This window comes from Limanda limanda, chromosome 5 (genome assembly GCF_963576545.1).
Source record: "Limanda limanda chromosome 5, fLimLim1.1, whole genome shotgun sequence".
NCBI lineage: Eukaryota > Metazoa > Chordata > Actinopteri > Pleuronectiformes > Pleuronectidae > Limanda > Limanda limanda.
Genome location: NC_083640.1, coordinates 9,171,341 through 9,193,317, shown reverse-complemented (window position 1 = coordinate 9,193,317; position 21,977 = coordinate 9,171,341). Strand labels below are relative to the sequence as shown.

The following is a 21,977-nucleotide window of genomic DNA, read 5'->3' as shown; positions in this document are numbered from 1 at the left end:
AATCACGCTGTTTATAATCTCCTTCTCTTCATCTGTCAGGTCTGGATTGGAACCAGGGCCTGGCTGCGTGGTCCAGTTGCCCCTGTCGGTCAACAAAGTGTCCACGTGAGATAACACCAGCTCTGTGGTTTGTATTAAAAGATAATCAAATGGAGCAAACACAGGGAATGAGAGAACATGCATTTACAGAAACAAAACATCATGCTGCTCTCTGGATAGAGATGGAGCAGAGACACAGTGTAGGAGATGAGAGAGGTGGAGTAGGAGCTGATCTACTTACTTCTCTTTTTCACTGTGTCACACACGACACATCAGAGAGATCGAATGAAACAGAGGAGGACACAGTTTAGTGTTGATGTCGCCGTTAGAAATTGACACGAACAAAACCGCTTTGACCGTCTTGCTTACCTAGAATGCATGTTCCTCTGCCTGTCGTTAGACATCCTCACCGCCGTGTCCGTCATGCTGCACAGTCACACTCTGCCAGGAAAGAAAGACGGCGAATAATTCAGCATAAGTCAAGCGAACTCAGAGATATCCACTCTCTTTGTTTCATGCTTATGCAGCACTGACTTAACTGCAACCATGGACAGTGCTGAGCTCATATTGGCAAAACACCAGACACACTGTCTTTAATTGCCACTCTGATTTAATGCTAAATAAAAAGGTAGAATGACCCCACAGTCGCAATCATCTTGAGCCAAACGACCCCTAGAATAAACTGAAATCAATTAAAGCTTCCATAAAGGTGATTATGACTCTAATTTTTCCCTTTAGCTCATTTCTTCATATGAATTTACTGAAACAGCAACTAAACGGCACATTTCCTGTTGCAGAATCAGAGCTTTCTCCTTTTGCCAAGCCATCAAATTCCTACCACATACATAATCAACCAGAACCAGGAAAACATTATTAAGACATAAAGACAAAGGATCTGTAAAATACAAGCCTAGACTATGCTGACACATACTTGTTTTAATACCAATACAGATAACTGCTAAGTGTATGTGTGGGTCATTTGAATTTATGCGCACTCTCGACGTATGGGCTCAGGAGATAAGGTTCCACAAATTGGGGGTGGCAAGGCCAATTGTTCTAGCAGCTCCGAGGGAAACTGTCTCTGGAAATGCTTCCAGTTTTGAAAAGAAACAGACAGTTCCATGTTGTAGGAGTGGTTCATGCTTATATCCAGGAAGAGGAGGTGAGCCTTTGCTGAAAAAGGAAAACCGAGTGTTTCTGATTGTTCATAGTATGTTGGTTGAAGCTGAGGTTTTTATGATGAGGGTGTGTTATGTGGAGGCTGATGAGCCATTTGTTAGATCTGTGGGAAGTTCAATGTGGTGAGAATGGAGACTGGATCGTTTGTAGCTGAGAACAGACTCTGAGAGGCTGCTGTTGTCTGAGTATTTCTCCTACTTGATGTCAAGAGATAAGCTTTTGCACTCACTTGTGTGCAAGCAGGCCGACGACGCCTCTCCGCACTAACGATGACAGTGGGAAACAGCGAGCTGTCAGCTATTAGCTCTTATCCATATGATACAGCAGCAATCTAATTTACTCTCAGGGTGACATGGAAAAGATGGTGCAAGGGATGTCAACAGAAATCACTGAAGTCTGCCGAGTGTGTGTGTGTGTGTGTGTGTGTGTGTGTGTGTGTGTGTGTGTGTGTGTGTGTGTGTGTGTGTGTGTGTGTGTGTGTGTGCGTGTGCCTAGGTCGCTGACTTGGAGCTTTGTATCTGCCAGACAGCACCGGGCTGAGGGAACACAGCAGTGTCCCGAGGGCAAGTACCAGCAGCCGGAGACGACCGGTAGGCTCGGAGAGGAAGCAACAAGAGGAACAAAAAGCTCTTTGGAGCCTCAAATGTCAAGAACTGTGCTGGTGTAGTAGGATGAGGAGAGTGCAGGTGCTGTGCTGGAGAGGGATACAGTCAGGAATACGTAATGATCACGCTAAAAGGAAAATCAATAATTTTCGCTTGTCTTCAGCTTTTTCACAGCAGTAAATCCCAGCACTAAAGAACCTTGGAGAAAGTGAGAGACCGGGAGGGGGTGAGGGTGGGGTGGGGTGCGGGCGCCTCCGTCTCCCTCGTTCGGCTGCTCGTGTTGGGCTGTGTAACATCGGGCTACGTACCTCTTTCGAGCTGTATTCGGGTGCTGCACCGCCTGCGGGACTCGCAGAATAACAACACATTTTCCTTGCTATCAATAGACACTCTGGGTGTGGGCCCTCTCCCTCTGATGCTGCATTCAGCCAACAGTGAAATCACAGTCTTCAGGGAGGAGACGTAACTCTGACTTCACAGAGTGTATTGTAGACACCGGGGCTCTTGAGCGTGGCCCTTTTTTTTACTTCACCAAAATTAATTATCCCACTTTTGTGTAACTCGATTGTCCTGGATGAGGAGAGACAAACAGACTGGTACTGGGGACGGATGTTACAGCATCACATCCAAGTGCACTCTTTGCTCGGGTGACAATCCAATTAACATTCAGGAGGAAGAGTGTGGAGGATCCTATCCACACTTTTTCTCATAAAGAGCAGTCAGCAGAGGCTTTGATGTGTGGCGTGGTTTCATTATTGGTTCAGCCGGGCAGGGTTTTATATCTCAAAGGGTACACATTCAAGAATGTGCCACAGGCCAATTATAATAGACCGTCTCTCCCCAAAATGCCATATTGATCTTTGTATTTCTGCAGTCGTGACTCCGCTGTGACCCTCAGTCTGTCATCCTCCGTGCTGTTATGTTATAAACGCGGCTAATCTGCGTCATCCTCTCCGTGTTTTCCTCCCATAGATGATGATTCAGTCAGGTGGTGGGTTCTGCTCTCTCTCTCTCTCGTTCTCTCTTTTTTCTTTTTCAAAATGTCATGACAAAGTGACACGTCCCTGGGCGAAGCGGTGCCCAGGAGCATGACTACGAACAGATCATGTGTGAGATGACAGCAGCAGAGACCAGAGGGGCAGCAAAGACTTGAGATAAGTCATCTTGCCGGATCATTGTAAGTCATCGACCCAGTAGGAGAATTTCACACGGAAGGTGGTGAGGATCAATTTAGAAACCTAGCTGCGTCTCCACCTCGGGGCCCGAGAGGACCAACCTGCATCTGCACATCTTCAGGGACGTGTGCATACTCAACTCCGAGAGCACACCCTTCACATTTCCTTTTCCATTATTAGAAACACAGTCATGCGCTCTCCTTGGATACTTGAGAGTGAGTGTTTAGTATGAGTAACTAGCATCATGTCTCTTCAGACACCTGCACTAATTAGTGTTATTACATGACTTTCAACAGCAGATGTATGAGTCATTACTACAGATTTTATGAGAGGGGGGTGGGGGGTGGGGGGTGGTGTAGACTGGAATAAGAATACCTTATGGCCTCTCTTTTTATTTCAAGATTTTGGTGCTCACTTGTGGAAACTGAAAGCAGGTGAAAGCAGGTGACAGCGGGACAGAGATGGATTGATCCAACATGGATCATTGTGGACACTGCGCTGAGAGCAGAAGAGTGGAAGAGGCCATCTCCCTTTTTGCTGAGATCAGCACAACAAAAAATGTGTAAAAGGTTTTACTCCAATGTTTTCATGTCATTATCAAGCTATTTGTCCTATAACAACAAGCTGACCACCAATATCTGATTAAAATATGAGAAAAATTCCAAATATTAGCTGTTTCAGGGTCATTAAATGTTTGCTCGTATTCCTTTTTTACTGTCTTTTTAGGATGTGGGACTATTTTCGATTATTTTTACATGTTAAATCTAGCAGTTTAAAAAAAGTACACAGATTTATCAGTAATGGAAATCGGCTCTATGCAAAAAGCTATTTTTTTTATCTATCAAACATTATATGTGCTGCTTTACTTAAATTCCAGGGCGACAATTCCCTCACCATCCTGCAACAGGGACATCTCTACAAAATGGGTTAATGAGAATCGGAGATCAATGATTGCACGGCCCCTTACTTTAATTTATCGTTCATCAGGCCCTCATTTGTATCTTAATGCCTCTGGCTAAAACACACATAGCTGTAATGGAGGTCACCCTAAAGCGCTGCTGTAGCCCGGCCATCGCAGAGTCCCTGTGGACTCAGATCAGCACTTTCTTCCGAACCATTTTCCAAGGTGCTGATGCTAAGTAGATTCCACGGTTGATATTCATATCAGGGCAGCATAGCCGCCCTAGCAGTGATTTAATAACCCTGGTGAAACCAAACACATTGCTGTGACCATAAATGTTTCATCAGCTCCAACACTCTGCGCTGTTTCCTATTAAAGACTCAATATTCTTGCAACTCATACACATTTTTTCGCGATGCTGCAAGAAACCAGCTCAGCTATAAGATTGTTAAACACATAGTCATTACCAGGGTTATATTGTGTTACTTTTTATTTGTATCTTATCATGTTGTGAAGCTATGAAAAACATGGTTCCACCAAGCACAACAAAGGTGTTTCATCAAAACAATATCATTATTGGAGAGAATGAGTATGTGGTTAATGTAATACTGTGTCTTCTACACTTTTTTTTATTTACCATACTGAAAAACTGGTGTTAAACTGAAATACAGTCTATATATTTTCAGCTTGACTGTAGAAAAATATCTTCATCTGAATAGCTGGCTTAAAGAAGAGAATTTTGTTTCATTGTAATTTTTCTCCCCCTACCATCTGGCCTGGCAGTCACTCACATTGTTTTATGTATTATGAAACACAGCCTGACATCCAGGAGAGTCTTGGCTCGTCCACAGTCTCAACTTAAGTCCTGTGGTGATCTGGAACATCACGTCTGAGCAGGGAAGACTGCAAAAAGTCATTATTTCTTCTTTTATATATCCTCTACATTTTCATCCATCTATTTAAGACAGATCCAATCAGATGTAACCTTTTCCAATAAAAACATATTTTTGGACAGAGGAAAATTTCAATTATAGCTGGATTAGCTGTAAAATGTACTACCTCAACCAAAAACAGTGCCTTACTGATCATTAGAATCACAAGACGTGTATGATTGAATGAAGAAATCAAAATAAAAGAACTTGAATCCTCTTCTGAACATTAAGAGTGTAAAGTAAGCCCATCAATGGTATTTTTATGTTATGAGTCATCTATAGACCTTCATTAAAATCTTAAAGTAACATAGTGATACCTTGACTCACATGCAGGCTACATTTCATCAGAAAGTACCACCTCCACATTCTGTAGTGAAACGTGGGGGCTAGTGGGTGGTAGTTCTACAGAGAAAAAGAAATTCAAGGTCTGTGCTGACAGATTTCTCAGACAACACGTCGTGTCTTAAAACTGGACACAGCTGACCAAGCCAGAAACACACATGGAAAACGATAGACAGTTGGAGTACACCCAACTGAAAGGGTAACGGGAGGTGATCTGAATTTCTAGTTGTTCCAGAAGCAAAAAAAAAAACACAAGGTAAGGATTTGTGCATGAAGACCTGCCAGGTTTGGAGGCCTGCAGAGGGAACACATGCTTAGTATACGAAGAAGAGTCTATAAAAGTGCTACAACCACTCATACATGGAACCAAATGGCCTTAGATTATAGTTCGACTGCTCCTTTTTGGCCACACTCACTCATGGAGTGCCTCTATTGAAGGCATGGCCTAATGTTAGTGCACCGCTTTGGTCCAGACTAAAATATCTTTGACGGAATTGTCATGGGCGGACAGTCATGGTCTCAAGCGGAATCTAGCTGCACCACATTTTACTCACTCATAGAAATCATTTTCCAAGTTTAAAAAAAAAAAATCAAAATCCATGAATCATTCTCTGGGAATTAAGAGAAATGTCCAAATGCCCTATCTCACATTACGAGAAGAACGTGATAAAGAATGATTAGATACACACCTAAGTTCATTGAGTTATTCCCTGACCAATACCACATCCCTCCACCAGGTTTAGTGATAATCAGTCCTGTAGTTTTGACGTCATAATGCGTACAAAAAAAAGAAAAAAAAAACCTCTTCGGCAGAGGTGAAAACAGATGCTACCATGCTAAACTTACCTTGTGAACATGGTAAATTTTTAACCTGAATGTTAGCATTAACATTGTAAGCATATTAGCATGCTAACTGAGCATTTAAATCAATGCATCACATGCGCAGTAGAAACATTTTGTTATCTCTTAGTTCATGCTCTGTATATGGTTTACGGAAATACAAGCATCCTTTGAATGCATCATTGATTTCTCATACATCAACGGAAAAAGATCGCAATAGATTTATTGGACGTGAAAAAAAAAGACAACAGGCTGAGTGGGGGGGACGGGGTAGCTCGGACCAGAAAACACCCGGGAGCCACCCACTCATCGTGGAATGGCTGAACTCCATCCCTCCCCCACAGAGGACTGCGAGATGCCAACACGCTGAGGGGCCGGGACCTGGGCAAGAGTGTAAAAGCACTGCACCAAGAAGCCCTCCGCTGCAGGAGGAAAACATCACTCAGCATTTAATTATTTACAGCTCCTACCCACATTGCCGTTCACTGTTTAAAGGTATTAGAACCAACTGTATGCACTCGCACCTCCTATCAGCAGCACGTACTGAACAGAGGGTCCGGACAGGAAAAGGACAACAAGGCCAGAAAGATTGAGAAACCGACTGATGTCTATTTTGGGAAACGGTACGGATGTTTGTTGGTGTTTTCGGTCCGTGGCGGTCGACAAATTGTCCATGTTGTCTCTCAGACAATGGTGTCGACAGGGACCATCTGTGGAACCATCTGTGAGGGCTCCTCACCTCTCCAATGTGAGAGTGTTGTACCATTTCAAACACACACCACTCCGTCGTCTGGGCAGGCACGGCTCCAGGTCTCCGCATTGTTGGAGAACAAACAGGAAAGACCATCCAGCGACCGACGAGCCGCCGTGCTGTTATCCTGCGATCACTGCTGGTGCTCTCCAGCAGACCTGAGGGGGTTGGGTGTAGCGGTGTTTTTTTTCATTCTTAAATCAACACACACTGAATGAGCAGTTGACCCTCTGTACTTGTCATTTTCACAGCAGAGAATTGCCCGCTGACCCGCAATTTCTCATAGATTTCAATGTAAGACTTTGATATTAAACATCAGAATTAAAAAGCTATCGGACATGGCGCACTCAATTAGCTGCACTCCAGCAAGAGCCTGCAGTGAGTCTTAGATTTGCTGGGCTGATGGTGATTCATCCTTCTATGCCCCAGAGGTAAGCGGTGGGACTTTGAGAACTGGCTGCTGATGCATTGAACAAGTCATGCTCCTTCAATTTCCTCCAATCTTATCTCGGGGGAAACAAAAACTATACCAGACAGTGCCATTAAATCAGCGCAGTGAAGGTCTGTTATAAAGACACTCTGCGTCTTACTCCCTTAGCAACCTGCAGCTGGTGGTCTGTAGAGATAAAGAACATGCTTCCACACATATAAAGAAGCAAGTCTGATCTCGTCATCAGTGCATCATTGTGATTGGCCATTAGTCTTGTCTCTTTGTTGCTGTTAAGGATCTGGCACTGATCAGCAGCTGGATATCTGACTCTCCCACTTGGCCCGGCAGCAAACTAGCAGGTACAATACCCCCGGGTGTTTTTAGTGGATGTCAGTTGGCAAATGAGAGTGTGTTCCAGTCTGGAAACACTGCAGCACCACTTTGGAGAGGAAAAAAGAAACGCTGTTTGGAAGTTTGTCTACAGGACATGAAATACAAAGTTTGTTTATTCAGACGTCACTTTGAGAGTTTGGGACAAGAGCATAGATGCAGCTGCAACATGTGCACAGAAGTAATTATAATCAGCTAAATATAGAATAGCCGGAGATCTACATTTTTATAAATCAGGGGCGATAAAGAGAAAACTATCTAAACAGAGGAGCCAGTAATTGTTTAATATCCTCACAATGCCTGTTTCAGTAATGTGCACTTTTAAGTCATTCCTTATTTACTGTTAGCTCTATAGCTTTGAGCAAAGCCACATATTAACATTAACAAATTGACACAAATACTAGTGATTTTTTTTTACATTTTCATTGGCACCTTGGGGGCCATCGGGTTTCAGCTGGGGCCAGAGCCCCGGTGGCCCCGCCCCTGGATCCGCCCTTGAAATATAGGTTTCAGAGACGATGAATCGCAGTGGAGAATTAAGACATGTTGCTTTGTGGTTTAGAGATTCGATCGCAACCTGACTCTGTTTTGTAATTTGATTCAATTTTTAAGCTCTTGGGTAACTTTATGTAAAGGCCACATTAATTACATCTGTCTTCTCCAATATGCCAGAGCGTTTCCTCAGATCTAATCACCAGTTTCAGACAGGCCGCGTAAATCGATTCTCAGCCATCGCCCTGATGAGAACTTAAAGATGAAGCCACTCCCTATCGAGGACTGGTCACAACAAATGGCGGAAAAATGTCGCCGTTGCAACAAATCAGAATGATCCGATCACAAGCAGGGAACAGAAAGTAACAGCATATCTGAGTACAACATACGATTTGGGTTCTACGCTCCATGTATGGATTGTGACGAGCGAAGAAGAACATGGAGTCATGCACCTTCACCAACTGTGGCCATGGAAACAGCAAGATCAGAAGATGAGAATCAGAATGATTAAACGCAGTGTGTGCCTGTGTGTGTGTCCACCATTGTGTGTTTGTGGTAGACTGTACCTGTGCCAAATTTCGGGCCATCGGATCACCGAGAAACATGGGCCGCATGGTCATGGTTGAAAAGACAGTACGGTTATGGCGGAGGACAAGCTGAAGACGTGGGATTATGGGTACAGATGCCTCGTAATCTTCATCTTTAAATAATGCAGTTAGCAGAGCACTTACTCCATCCCTCCATCTTTTTTTCACCTTTTCCCTGAACACCCACATTCTCTCGTGCTCTCCATGTCTCTCGTTTTACGTAATGTGACCCAACAAACAATTTCCCTCTTTTCTGTCCTGCCTGATTCCATTCTTCCTCTGCACAGAGAACGACGTGAGGCGGGCGATCAGACCGAGAAATATACACAGAGAGAGAGAGAGAGAGGAACCAGCAGAACATGGGTGTCGTCCAATCACTACTGTGGCTGCTCATGTGAGAGGAGGCAGCTGCAGATATCTCAGTACGTTCATTCAGTCTTTTCTCCCCTCCCCCATTTAATCCTCATGCTTCAGGTCTGTGCAGGAGTTGGAGATGGTGGAACAGGGAGGGAGCTTCTTCTGTTCTGGCCTACTTCTGTTCCTGGCATAGGCGGGCAATGCACTGGACAGGTCCACAATAAGTCTGTTTACAACACACACGTACACACACACACACTGCTCTGACTATGCAAGTGTAATTACAACCCACTGGTACAGGAAGCGCCTGGCTCACCTGTCCTGTGAGCACAGCTGGAGTCAGGAGCTGAACCTGAACCACATCAACATCAGGGGCATCACTGATGTTTTTCCTTCCTATAGTCTGCAGGCACATCAAGCCCCAGTGTGCACTCTAAAAATCCTGCAGCAACGCCCAGGGGCCGCAACCACACAATCTCCCACATGACTTACCAGGTCTGCTTTTTTCTTATATCAGATCTGCACTCGTGTTGCAGTACAGTGCACCTCTCTTTTGTTTCACTCATCTTCAAGGGGGGGTGGGGGGTGAAAATCAGCAGCATCGAGAGTTACATTTATCATTCATGAATAAACTGAGTGCACGAGGCATAACACACAAGCATGTTGTTGTAAACCCAATGCAACAATTCCAAATGAGAGGCAACCTCTGTGCATGAATGGCAGGGAGATTCTGCTGCAGAGGGATGTGTTCATTAAAACATGTTTTCCCCTAAAACAAAGGAATCACTCAAATGGTAATTTGCATAACTACTACCTCTCAAAGATTAATTAACAGCATCTCAATGCAATCTGAGTGCTGCTGCACACATTCACACATCCTCCCTTTTCATTCAAGGGACTCAGAGAGATAATAAAAATGAAATTAATAAATAGAGGCAGTGGAATATGGTCCCTCGTAACAGATCAATTCCACTTCCTCTCTCTCTCTCTCTCTTGTGAATGAAATGCTGCATTCACTCAACTTGTAAATGAGAAATTGTAATGCACCGAGCCACTGGCCAAACGCGCTGAGCTCTCGGTGATTTCATGTTGAGGAGGTGATGTTTGAAAATCCTTCGAAGGAGATCGTGAAGCCTACCTGAGAATCCAGCCCTTGTGTCTCTCTTCCTCTCTCCTCTCTCCTCCTCCTCTCTCTGGGAGCTGTCAGGGAATGATGCGGACTAAATATCTGTGCAACGCCTGGATCCGACCACAGAGTCACTCATTGCGCATGGTGCCTGTCACCAAAAACCCCTCTCTCTTCTGTGTGCCTGGGCTGGAGGGGCGTTCCGTGGCCGGGGGCGCAGCGGATCTCCCTGTGCGGTGCGTGGGAGCTCGATGATGATCCTGCGTGGTGGAGGCGGCTGGAAAGCCCTTGGTACCCTGGGAAGGAAACCCCTGGATGTGAGGCGATAACAGGGATAAGTGGACAGTCATCACCTGATCCACTTGTCTGGAGAAAAGCGCAGTGGCTGGATCATGATCCTGTTGAGGAATCACCGTCAGTTTTATGGGGTTGTTGACTGTGGAGATTTAGAGCTGTGCTTTGAACACGTACCTTGCAGTAAGACATGGCTGCTCAAAGTTGTGTTGACATTTAAACATGCCTGCAAAGGTTTATTAAAGCATTGAGTTACTATTCAGATGTTCTATTTAAATAGTCAAATTACTTTGTTTTTTTGGGGTAGTTTTTATTTTATTTAAATTTTTTTGCAGACATTCTCTATTATTAGACAGGAACATAAATAAAGGGATGTTTCCTGGTGATGAATTTTGTTGTCATTTTAAATGTTGTTTTACATCATCGATTTCATCCCCAAGAAACAACCGCTGATCTTCAACAGCTTCCCCACTTTCTGACTGTGGAGACACCGCGACACCTAGCGGCTTCAATATGATTCGCACCAAATAAAGAACAAGATGCTACGGGGATCGAACGTGCCAATTATCTATGAATGTAGGGTTAATCACTATGTGACGTGGATGTTAACATACACACTAACAGGGGAATAATCTGGATTTACTGTATTTTAGTGGTTCTGCTGTATGTTTGCCTCACCTACACTCAGAAAAAGACTGCAGCTGCGGGGAGAGTTATCTCCTCGTACTTCCGTGTTCGTCTCTCACTTTAAGACTCAAAACGGTGAAAATAATCCTGGCACTGCTTCACATCTACAAAGAAAATGTTCAATAAATTTAGTCTTACAGATGTGTACAGTAATGTATGACTCATACATCTCATACACTAGTTTTAAAGATGAAATTGATCAATAACCTACTGCGCATGCGTATTATTATAGCGGCGCAGCCAGTCAGAGGTGGAAATCAATCCTGCTGTTTCCCGTCATTTAATATAGTTTTCAGATTGTTGTAAGATGGTGCAGACAACAGAGTTATCTCAAAGAGTAACTTGACATTTACGAGTCTCCCGATCTGTGCCGGGGTGTGAACTCTCTCAATGCTTGTTTCATCTTTGGTCATGTGACAGCCTTTGTAGCACAGTGTGATCACATGACTCGCTGTGTTGCTAATAAGGAAAAAAATGGCGGCGCACCTTTCTTACGGTAGAGTCAATTTAAACATTTTGAGAGAAGCAGCGAGAAAAGAGCTTCGAGAGTTTCTGGATAAATGCGCAGGAAGCAAGGTAATAAGCAAACACTCCAACCTGAGGAACATGGAGGAAACTGTGACAGCTGCAGACTCCACAGCCCCAACGCCAACACTGTCATGTCATAATGTCGCAGGTTATATTAGGAGATGATGGGTTTTGTTTGTGAATATAGTTTAACCACTAAATCTAAACCTGACATAAGGCCAGGGGGCTGGATTTAGTTTGTTGCTTATCAATGTAGCATGGTAGCCATTAGCTAAACCCTACATGCAGATGTTTATAAACCGTTTCCTGGTGCTTTTCAGGCCATTGTCTGGGATGAATATCTGACTGGACCTTTTGGACTCATAGCTCAGTACTCTCTCCTGAAGGTAAGAACTTTCTGATGCCCAGTTTCCATGTTTTAACCCAGTAGACAAGATCCAGGTAAAGTGTCACACACTGTTTGTCTTATTGTGTTAACTGAAGCTCCCTCCTGTCTGTCACTGGGTGTTTGTTAGGAACATGAAGTGGAAAAGATGTTCACCCTCAAGAGCGGCAGGCTCCCCGCTGCTGATGTCAAAAATATCATCTTCTTTGTCCGTCCCCGACTGGAGCTTATGGACATCATCGCCGAGAACGTGTGCAGGTTTGTTTATGACCCTGTTTCAGACCTGGTATTAACATCTGTCCTGAGTCATCCAATCACAAGAGGTTAGCAGAAACCTGATCACTCAAACCCCATTGGGAGGAGGTCCGGGCTGTATTCTTTTCGCTGTGTGAATGCATGTTTGTGACATCAATATCTACACTGATCACAAAATGACTGATGCTTTGGGTAAACATCTTTCTCTCTCCCCACAACACACACACAAACACACACAGACAAAGTGATATTGGACACTTCACTACAACTCAAACAGGGTAAAAACATCATAATTCAGTGCAAATAGAAATGACAGTAGGGATGGGGGGAAAAATCGATTCAGTTACAAATCGCGATTCTTGTGAATGACGATTTTTAAACATATTTATTGGTTTATACGGGGGGGATATATGGGGGGGGGCAACATCACCCCAGAGCATGTTGACCAGCTCTTGTTTTTGCACAAGAATCTAAACATACCCAAGCACTAGCTTTGCATCGCCTACATGCAAACAACAATAGCCTACTTTTTGTTTATTTCAAAGTTTATATTTTAAGTAAACTTTTATTCATTCTATTTAATTTACCTTTTATTTATTGTTTAAAAGTAGCCTAAGTGGCATACATTTCTTAATCTGTCAGTTTGTTTGCAGTTGACAGGGGCTATACAATAATAGGGAACATTTTTATTTATTTTCTCTATTGGCTGCCCGGCAGTCATTAAGTTAATGTTAATATTTGAAATAAAAGTGAATTTGACTGTTGTATTTGAAGGTATGATTCAACATTTTTCCATGGCCCAGTATTTAAAAAAAAAAATAACCAAAAGAATTCCCAGGAAATCGTAATATCGAATCGCAATACTTACAGAATCACAATACCCACAGAATCGCAAAACATATCGTATCGCCACCTAAGTATCGTGATAGTATCGTATCGGGAGGTCCCTGCCGATTCCCGTCCCTAAATGACAGTTGCTATTATTACGATATGAAGCAGGGAAGTGAGATCCGATCAAACGTGGTCACAGGTAACACAATCAGGATGCATTTGAATGCCAGGTGGGAACAGACTTGTGATGGGATCTCTCAGGACGGATGTCTCCCTCTAAAGCTGTTTACCGTGTTTCACACATCTGTCCTGTACTCTGCTCCTTCAGCGAGGACAAGCTGCATCCGTCACGAGACTTCCACATTTTATTTGTGCCTCGGAGGAGTATGCTGTGTGAGCAGCGGCTGAAGGAGCAGGGAGTGCTGGGCTCCTTCATCAACATTGATGAGTATATTCTGGACTTGATTCCGTATGATGGTGACCTGCTCTCCATGGAGTATGAAAGTGCTTTCAGGGTGTGTTCACCTTCTGCATACCAGACACACACACCAACCACCCTACTGCTCTGTGAAGTATTTACAGGATGAGTTGTTAATAAATGAAGATTATATTTAAAGTCACTCGGTATTTAACCATAATAACACATGGACATATTGAATGTTGTCAGATTTCCAAAGGGAAATATATAAGATACATATATTATACACGTGACCTAAATTTGTAGCTCTAGTTTCTAATGGTCACAACATCATTTGACTCCTTTTGTCTCTTTCAGGAGTGCTACCTGGAAAATGACCAAACAAGTCTTTACCACACAGCCAAAGGCCTCATGACCTTACAGGCACTGTATGGCACCATTCCTCAGATATATGGGAAAGGAGACTGTGCACGGGTGAGTTTGGTTTGAGGTTGATTGAAATTGATCTTTGCAAATGGCCAGGTGCTCAGCAGAAAGATAATGAACACATTTGTTTGAAAAAGAAATGTCCCTGCTTGTTCTCAGCATGTTGCCAACATGATGCTGAGGATGAAGAGGGAGTTTGCAGGCAGTCAGAATCAGATCCTTCCCGTGTTCGACACCCTTCTCCTCCTGGACCGTAATGTAGATCTGCTCACGCCTGTGGCCACACAGCTCACCTATGAGGGTCTCATTGACGAGATCTATGGAATCACCAATGGTCAGAATAAACCTTTTGGATTTCCTCTTAATGCTCAATGGCTCAAATTTTAACTGATGTCTTTATATCTTCCCAATTTATTGTGGATGTTGCTCCAGTTTAAGGGCAAGAAAAGAGGTTGCCATGGGTGATGTTATACCTAAACACAATAGGGGTCTTAGAATTAGAAATATTATGGGCTCAAACTTATTGGAAATGTTTGTTTGCCAATATTTTACTTACTGATCATATATTTGTAATTTAAAGTTTAATTGCTCTGTAGAATTAATGATGGCATTCTGGTTAGCAGCATGAGTTTTTAATCAGATAACAATACTTAGACATGAGTTTGTCTTTATTTTTTTATTTCTTAACGTATATTATAATAAAAGCTAATTGAATTCCCTTTTTAGAAATTTGATTTTTAGTCTGCTCCTTTATTTATTTATCACCAGTTAAATTTCCTGCCTTACAGGTTATGTCAAGTTGCCCCCTGAGAAGTTTGCGCAGAAGAAGCAAGGTGAGGCGAGTAAAGATTTACCCACCGAGCCCAAGAAGTTACAACTCAACTCAGCGGAGGAACTCTACGCAGAAATCCGGGACAAAAACTTTAATGCTGTGGGAGCAGCACTCAGCAAGAAGGCCAAAATCATTTCTGCTGCCTTTGAGGTTGGTCTTGCTTCATCTCTTTCCATCCTGGCAAATCTATCTAACTGTGTTTGGGCCTGTTCTTCCATTTTTCTCAGTCATTATTCATTTCCCATAACTAATAACTCCCATCAGGCTATTTTTGTAACAATGACATGCACCAACAGGAACATTTTGAAAAAACACAGTTTTTGCGTCACAGAAATGTAAGAAATGTAGTTACAGCGCTTAGCACTGGGACCTGGAGCTGCCATCGATTACCTTCAGACATCCTTCCTAATTTGATATGATTGTTATCTCTGTGGCATTTTACTGCAAAGATCCTAAAAGAAATCTATAAGGTTAGAGAAGTGATGACAATCACAGAGAGATAAGCTAAAGAAATAATTGTTCAAGCAAATTGCTTAATGAGACCAAACATTTCATCATACTACCTTCAGCTCAGAACTCAGATATGCTGATTTTAGTAAAAAACTGTATTATTTGTGAGAGGAAGTTAATAAGCAGTGTTATGCTGTGTCAGAAGCATCCTGACCCTGAAGGGGAGTGAGCATGTGCAGGAATTGAAGTTGATAGGGAAGTAGGGTTTAACTGTTTTGTATTCAAATATATTAATTTGGTTAGGAAGCAACAGCTTCCTAACCTTGTGTTTGTTACATTTACAGAGTGTCAGATGTGCCCACATGTATTGTACATGTAATTTAGTTTACTGATGTGCTGAATGATTGACCTTTTGTGACAATTGATTTCATTGATGTGAAAGTTTTCTTCTTAGCTGCACAGTCAAATGTAATTATAGCTCAGTAAGTAAAGGGGTGTTTCTTTGTTCTCATAGGAACGCCATAATGCCAAAACAGTGGGGGAGATAAAGCAGTTTGTCTCTCAGCTGCCTCATATGCAGGCAGCACGAAGCTCACTGGCTAACCACACTTCCGTAGCAGAGCTGATCAAGGACATCACCAGTGCGTAAATAATTCTACATTTGATTGCATTTTGAACAGATTATAACACGATATCTCATAATTACAAAATAATGGTTTGCATTTAATGTAATTTATATTTTTCTTATGTATCCCCCAAATGTGAGGATTATGAGAATTATTAATACTGTTTAATACTGTCCTTTTCCCTGTTCCAGCTTCAGAGGCCTTCTTTGACAATCTAACAGTGGAGCAGGAGTTTATGACTGGAGTCGACACAGACAAGGTATTAATCTGTTTAACCTTTGCTGATTTCCTGCAAAGCTAAAGAGGAGATATTTAAAATTGCTATCAAGAAATGTTGTATTGCATTTGTTTTCCATCTCTTGCTCGTGTTTGAATGTAGACAAATAGGGTATCTTATTTTTAGACTTTTATCTATCTGTTATTCCATTCCTCAGGTGAACATATATATAGAAGACTGCATTGCTCAAAAGGATCCACTGATCAAGATCCTGCGCCTGGTATGTATGCAGTCCGTGTGCAACAATGGCTTGAAGCAGAAGGTGTTGGACTACTACAAGAGGGAGATTCTACAGGTAAAGTCAAAGACAGAATTATTCGTTTATGACGGTGGTGTGTGTTCAAACATTTTTCTTGCTTCAACAAAGAAAAATAGTGGAGCTCTTCTGTCTACTCTTCTGTCTATTACTCAGTTGCCTTAAATGAATGACCAGAATAAATCGCTAGGTGACTGATTTGTTCAATAATGCTTTTTTCCTTTATTTTGTAAAGACTTATGGTTACGAACACATCCTGACACTGAACAATCTAGAGAAGGGGGGTCTTCTGAAGCCACAGACAAACTCAAGGAATAACTACCCCACTATTCGGAAAACCCTTAAACTATGGATGGAGGATGCTAATGAACAGGTACGACATTTCAGAACCAACTTTGACGATTCAACATGTGAACTTTTGTGGGTTTGAAAAGGACTAACACTGTGTTCTTTCCCCCTCAGAACCCCAATGACATTTCCTATGTGTACAGCGGCTACGCTCCATTGAGCATCCGACTGACCCAGGTACTGGCCAGGCCCGGGTGGCGCAGCATTGAAGAAGTGCTGAAGATACTTCCCGGTCCGCACTTTGAGGAGAGACAACAGCTGCCTGCTGGTCTTCATAAGAAACGTAAGGACCGTGACAAACCGCTTTTTGCCCGGCTGCTCCCTGAACAGAACAAAAGTAAATAACCTCCTGCCTGCTGCTCGCAGATAAGACCCAGGCTTTGTTTCCGATAAGTCAAATGCACAACAGCAGCAGATTGATGGCACCGAAGCTGACAACACCACAGAGCCACTGTCAGTGTTTGTTTGTCTGTTTCATCTGTGTTGAAGAGGAGGCTCGATCGAAACACACTCAGTGCTTTCCTGCAGCTTTCCGTCATCTTTTCATATTGGCTGTAGTAGGTGTTGCACTGATGTGAATAATGAATTTAATCATACACTCGATATGAAATGTGATAATTAGAAATGAGTTTGGGCATTGGACAGTGGACTTGTTACTACACGCCTGCCTAACAATGGATTGTAAAGGGTGATAATGGAGGACTGTAATCTCGGGGGAGGGTGATTGTGCAATCAGTGTTTTCACAGCTCCGTATTGTGGCCCTGTTTTATATTCAGTTGTGATTCGTTAAAGTGAGCAATGGAAGAAACCTGATGGATTCACAATGTCAGAAACAAAGGAAAACATTTAATGAAATCTGTGTGTTTTTATTTGGTTATTTTGTTTGTATGACATGCGTCTCTTTTTACTGCCACACAGGCCAGCAGGGGGAGAATAGGACGACGCTGGTGTTCTTCCTCGGCGGAGTGACGTATGCCGAAATAGCCGCTCTGCGTTTCCTCTCTCAAATGGAAGACAGCGGGATGGAATACATCATAGCCACCACAAAACTGTTAAATGGAACGACTTGGATCAAATCCCTCATGGATCGGCCTGAATCTCAGAGCCCCTGAGTCCCCTGCATGTACACCTGGCCACATCAAACACCCCACCCATTCGGAAACTCTCAGCTGTTGTTTTTATCTCTGTATCAGTGCACTGCAGGTGTTTCACTGATGTCTGCTGAATCAACAACCACTGGCTCTTTACAGGTGCCCTGTGGAGTTATGTTTACATTCAGTGTCACTGACTAAAAAACATCGCTTGTAACTTTGAGGCCTGGTAAACATGCTGATTGCAATTCCTTGCTGCCCATCTTAAATCTGTCCATGTTCCAAAAAAGTATCTTGCTTTACTTTATTGGTGCTTTACTTAGCTTTTTTGTTTTTTAGCCCCACCGACTGTTACTCAGTGGAATAAAGTGAAATTAACAGCTGAAATGTGTATTTTGTCCTCTGCAATCTCATGCATGTCCCTGATACAAGCAAACTGTTAACCCACTTGTAGCCAAATTGCTCCATCGCACTTTTACTGGACACAAACTCCACAGGGTACCATCATTTCTTTTTTTTACTAATTCCTGATTTGCAGCCAGATAAAATGCAAAGCTGGTTTAGCACTGTTTATTGTCTCCTGGTTATCTAATAAGAAGCTACTGTATATATGTATGTATGATTAAAATCTTCTCATGTACAAAATGATTAAAGCTGCACTTTGATTTGTGTTTTTGAAGGCTTTTGTCAGTAGCCAGGATAAAAATAAGTAAATTAAGAGTAACTAAATTTACTCTTGTGTTTCTTGGTTATGCGGCGAAACATTTTGACTTTTGTTTCGGTGGATAATTTTTGTAAAGGCGGTCTGTGATGAGTGAGAGCTGAAGAGAGGCAGAGATTGGAGTGTATCCGTCAGCAGTGGTCCAGCTCTCTGAAAGAGCAATTAGCGCAGTAACAGGCCTCCTGATCAGCCGATAATGGCCCTGTGCTGTCTGGAGAGCGCAGCCCACAGCAGCCCATGATTTGACAGCGCAGGACACTGATTGAATTAGGAGGCCATTTGCTCCGTGTTCCGGTCGAGGATATCTGTGCTGCATGAGGGTGTTTGATCTCTGTTTCAGTCAATACTGTCTCCGTGCCTTACACTATGAACATACGGAGGACCTGCTGAGTGCACTCAGATATTTTTGGTGAACTCTGCTTGGGTAAATCGATGTTAATTTCCCTCCATTTTTTTGATTGAAATACAAATACTTTATTCTGTAAATATAGCAAAATCAGCACAGTACAGTTTCTCTCTTTGTGGAGCAGGTGCACTGAAGACTTAAACTCCCATTAGATCTCTCCCAGGAGATTCAGATCCTTGTGATCAGTTATTGCGTTTGGCTCCTCCTCTGTCATAAGGGCTTGAAACGCTCAAGGCAGCACACACCAACTTGGACTTCAGGGCTGGAAGCACAGGAGTCCACTTTCTAACCAGCTCCTGCCCTGCTCCAATAACACCAAGGTGCACCAGGTATTTATCGTGTTTGTTATTCATGGTGGTTTAAGTTGTATTTGTCTTTTAAACCTTTTCCAAGATAACTATGGTAAAATGTGGTATATTTATCAGAATAATATATTCTGACTCCTCTAACATGGTTAATATATAAACTTCCCTTTTACTCCTGTAACCTGACGAATAGCTACTTTGTAGAAAACTTAAAATGAGCATGTTAGTGTTATAGAGCAAGTTGCGTATCCTGCAGGTTCAGCATGTTTTCTCTGAAAATGGTTTGAGACATCCTAAAAGGTGGATGCTGAAAATGTTCCACAGTTTGTAGTGTTTGATCGATACTAAACCCACTTACTGTAGTTTACAGATACATTATTAACAGTGCTCTTGGGAAAACGCAGCCTCCTCAGCTCCTTCAAGGCAAAGGACAAATCACTTAGCACATCTGACGCAGATAAACACATTTAATAATACATAGCACTACAAATACTGTGTCGCAAGGGAAGCAAGAATTAAATTGAAAGAAAAGTTGAAATTTAGACAGACTTTGAAGCTTTTTAATATATTGTTTTGTTGTTGTTGTTGTTGTAAGAGGAAGTAATATAAGTGTGTATAAACTTTCACATGGGCCACCTCGGTGGACATGACATTGTTACCTGTGGTCTTTGTGTTAGCAGAATGGGCCGAGGTGAGAACATGGGACACCTGACTCCACCTGGTCGCAGGCAGAAGATGCAGCAGCTGCCTCTGGACGTGGATCCCTTGTTCATTCGCTTCCTCCGGACTTTCAGAGAAGTCCTCAAATTTGTTCTCTTCAGCTACACGGTGCTGTTCGGTGCCTTGCTCCTTGCCAGATGGACCACTTATTTTGTGGTGGGGAGGTAAAAAAGGAGAATCGACTGTTGAAGAATGAGCCTCTTCCCACACTCAGAGCTCATTGATGAAGTTGATCAGGCAGACCTTCTCGGGATTTGTGGCCTATGCAGTTCCTTTGAATTATTAATGTCCCCATACTCGGCTTGAGTGTTCATGATTTTTTTTGGTTTTATTGAATCACTCTCTGCCTTCGATCTCACAGCTTTAGTGCATTTTTTCTTTTATCTTCAAAACAGTAGGTCACAGACATTTAGAGGAACTTTACTGTGACACTCATTTGCATCTGTTGTGTTTGTTGACAATGTGTTTGACTGCATTGTGCAAGTGTGCAATATAGAAACTGTGATATCTGCTGAGCTGCAACGTTAACACAGTGAAGCTATACAATATGTGTGTCTATCATCATGTAGCATACAAAAGCAGTATTGTGTTTTAATTTCATAAATTATTTCTTGGGAAGCACATGTAAAGTTTGACAAAGGTACATATAAATAAGACATATCAGCAGTCATGTTATCGGTGGGTATGCTTTTTCTGCTACGGTGGTCATTTCTCTTCAGGGAATTTGTCTGCCTTACGGGCAATTGTATTATGTATTATGTATCATGTGTATTAATCAGCAGGTGGATGTGATGGGTAACTGCTATTATTACGATAAAGGTCACATTATTATTTGTTGGAATCTAAAAACTGATTTGTGCTCCTGCATGGTTGAGGTTTTAAACTATTTTTTCTGTGCAGAAAATGGCAAACACTTCAAACATTTAACAAATGTGAGGTAGCTCAGTTATGTGTTTTATATATTGTAGCTTTGCTTACACAGTGCATATTCCATACAGTGACGTATATTTAAGTTTTTTAATGAAAAATATATTGTTTTATTGCCCAGCCCTAACATTTAGGCAGCATCTGCATTATCACCCAATTTTGAGGCCCTGTCCTACACAGTTTAAAAGTTTTAAGGCCTTAGTGACATTGTTACACTGACAGTATTTACAGGGGCATGTGAATATAATAGTAATTTATGTGAAGACTCCCACTTGAGCTATGACAGGAATGAAGTATACAAATGTCTGCAGTAAAAGAAAGCATATAGGGGCCCACCAGTATTTTGCTCTGGGGCTGTTTGTGGGTAAATCTGGGCCGGGCCGACGGGAGCGGTTCATTTGTCACTAGCTCTTCACATCTATAAACTGAGGTGGACTTCTTTAGACTGGTGTTTTAACTGAACTGATGGATGTCTGGCAGGTGACCCCAGAAGTGCCTTTATGTTCTGTTTATTCTCATATGTTGTCAGAACAATGAGTCTGGATGTTACTAATATCTGAGGCCTAATAAACATCAAACATCCAAATTGATTTTGTTTTTGTCAAAGAAATCAATTGATATCAAATTTTTAATTGAATTCAAGTAATTGAACGTTATTTGAAACATTATGATTTGTATTCATTACATATGATGTAAGTTTAAGTTAAAGTGAAATTAAAGTAATTAATCTAGTTCAGTTTTCTGACTTCACTTTTGCTGAATTCACAGTGCGTGCACGGGTGAGCTCGATTCTTTCCACTGCCACAACGCACACGGGCGGGGGTTCAAGCTATTAAAGGGTTTTCACCAAAAAAGTCCTTTTGGATTTCTATTGGGGTCGAAACGTGCTGTAAACAAGGGTCCTGGGGGGGGGGGGGGTGGGTACAGTGAGTTGTTGACGGTTGAGAGCCAGCCGGGTTCAAATGTCCCGGTGCTGCCCCGCCACCGCCCCCTCACGGTGAAGGATGTCGAGCGCCGCCCGACTTGCGCCATTTTGAAAGTGTGAAC

At 42.5% G+C, this 21,977-nt stretch overlaps 1 protein-coding gene across 1 annotated transcript; it reads left to right on the top strand.

Moving 5' to 3' along the window:
* Positions 1 to 11,601: 11,601 nt before the first annotated feature.
* On the top strand, positions 11,602 to 18,497 carry vps33a (VPS33A core subunit of CORVET and HOPS complexes). The gene is made up of 13 exons (XM_061071250.1): positions 11,602 to 11,703; positions 11,976 to 12,041; positions 12,171 to 12,298; positions 13,455 to 13,641; positions 13,902 to 14,018; positions 14,130 to 14,304; positions 14,759 to 14,952; positions 15,767 to 15,893; positions 16,070 to 16,137; positions 16,313 to 16,450; positions 16,647 to 16,784; positions 16,874 to 17,042; positions 17,679 to 18,497. The coding sequence occupies exons 1-13, from the start codon at positions 11,602 to 11,604 to the stop codon at positions 17,870 to 17,872; spliced, it is 1,803 nt and encodes a 600-aa protein (XP_060927233.1). The 3' UTR covers positions 17,873 to 18,497.
* The last annotated feature ends 3,480 nt before the right edge of the window (positions 18,498 to 21,977 follow it).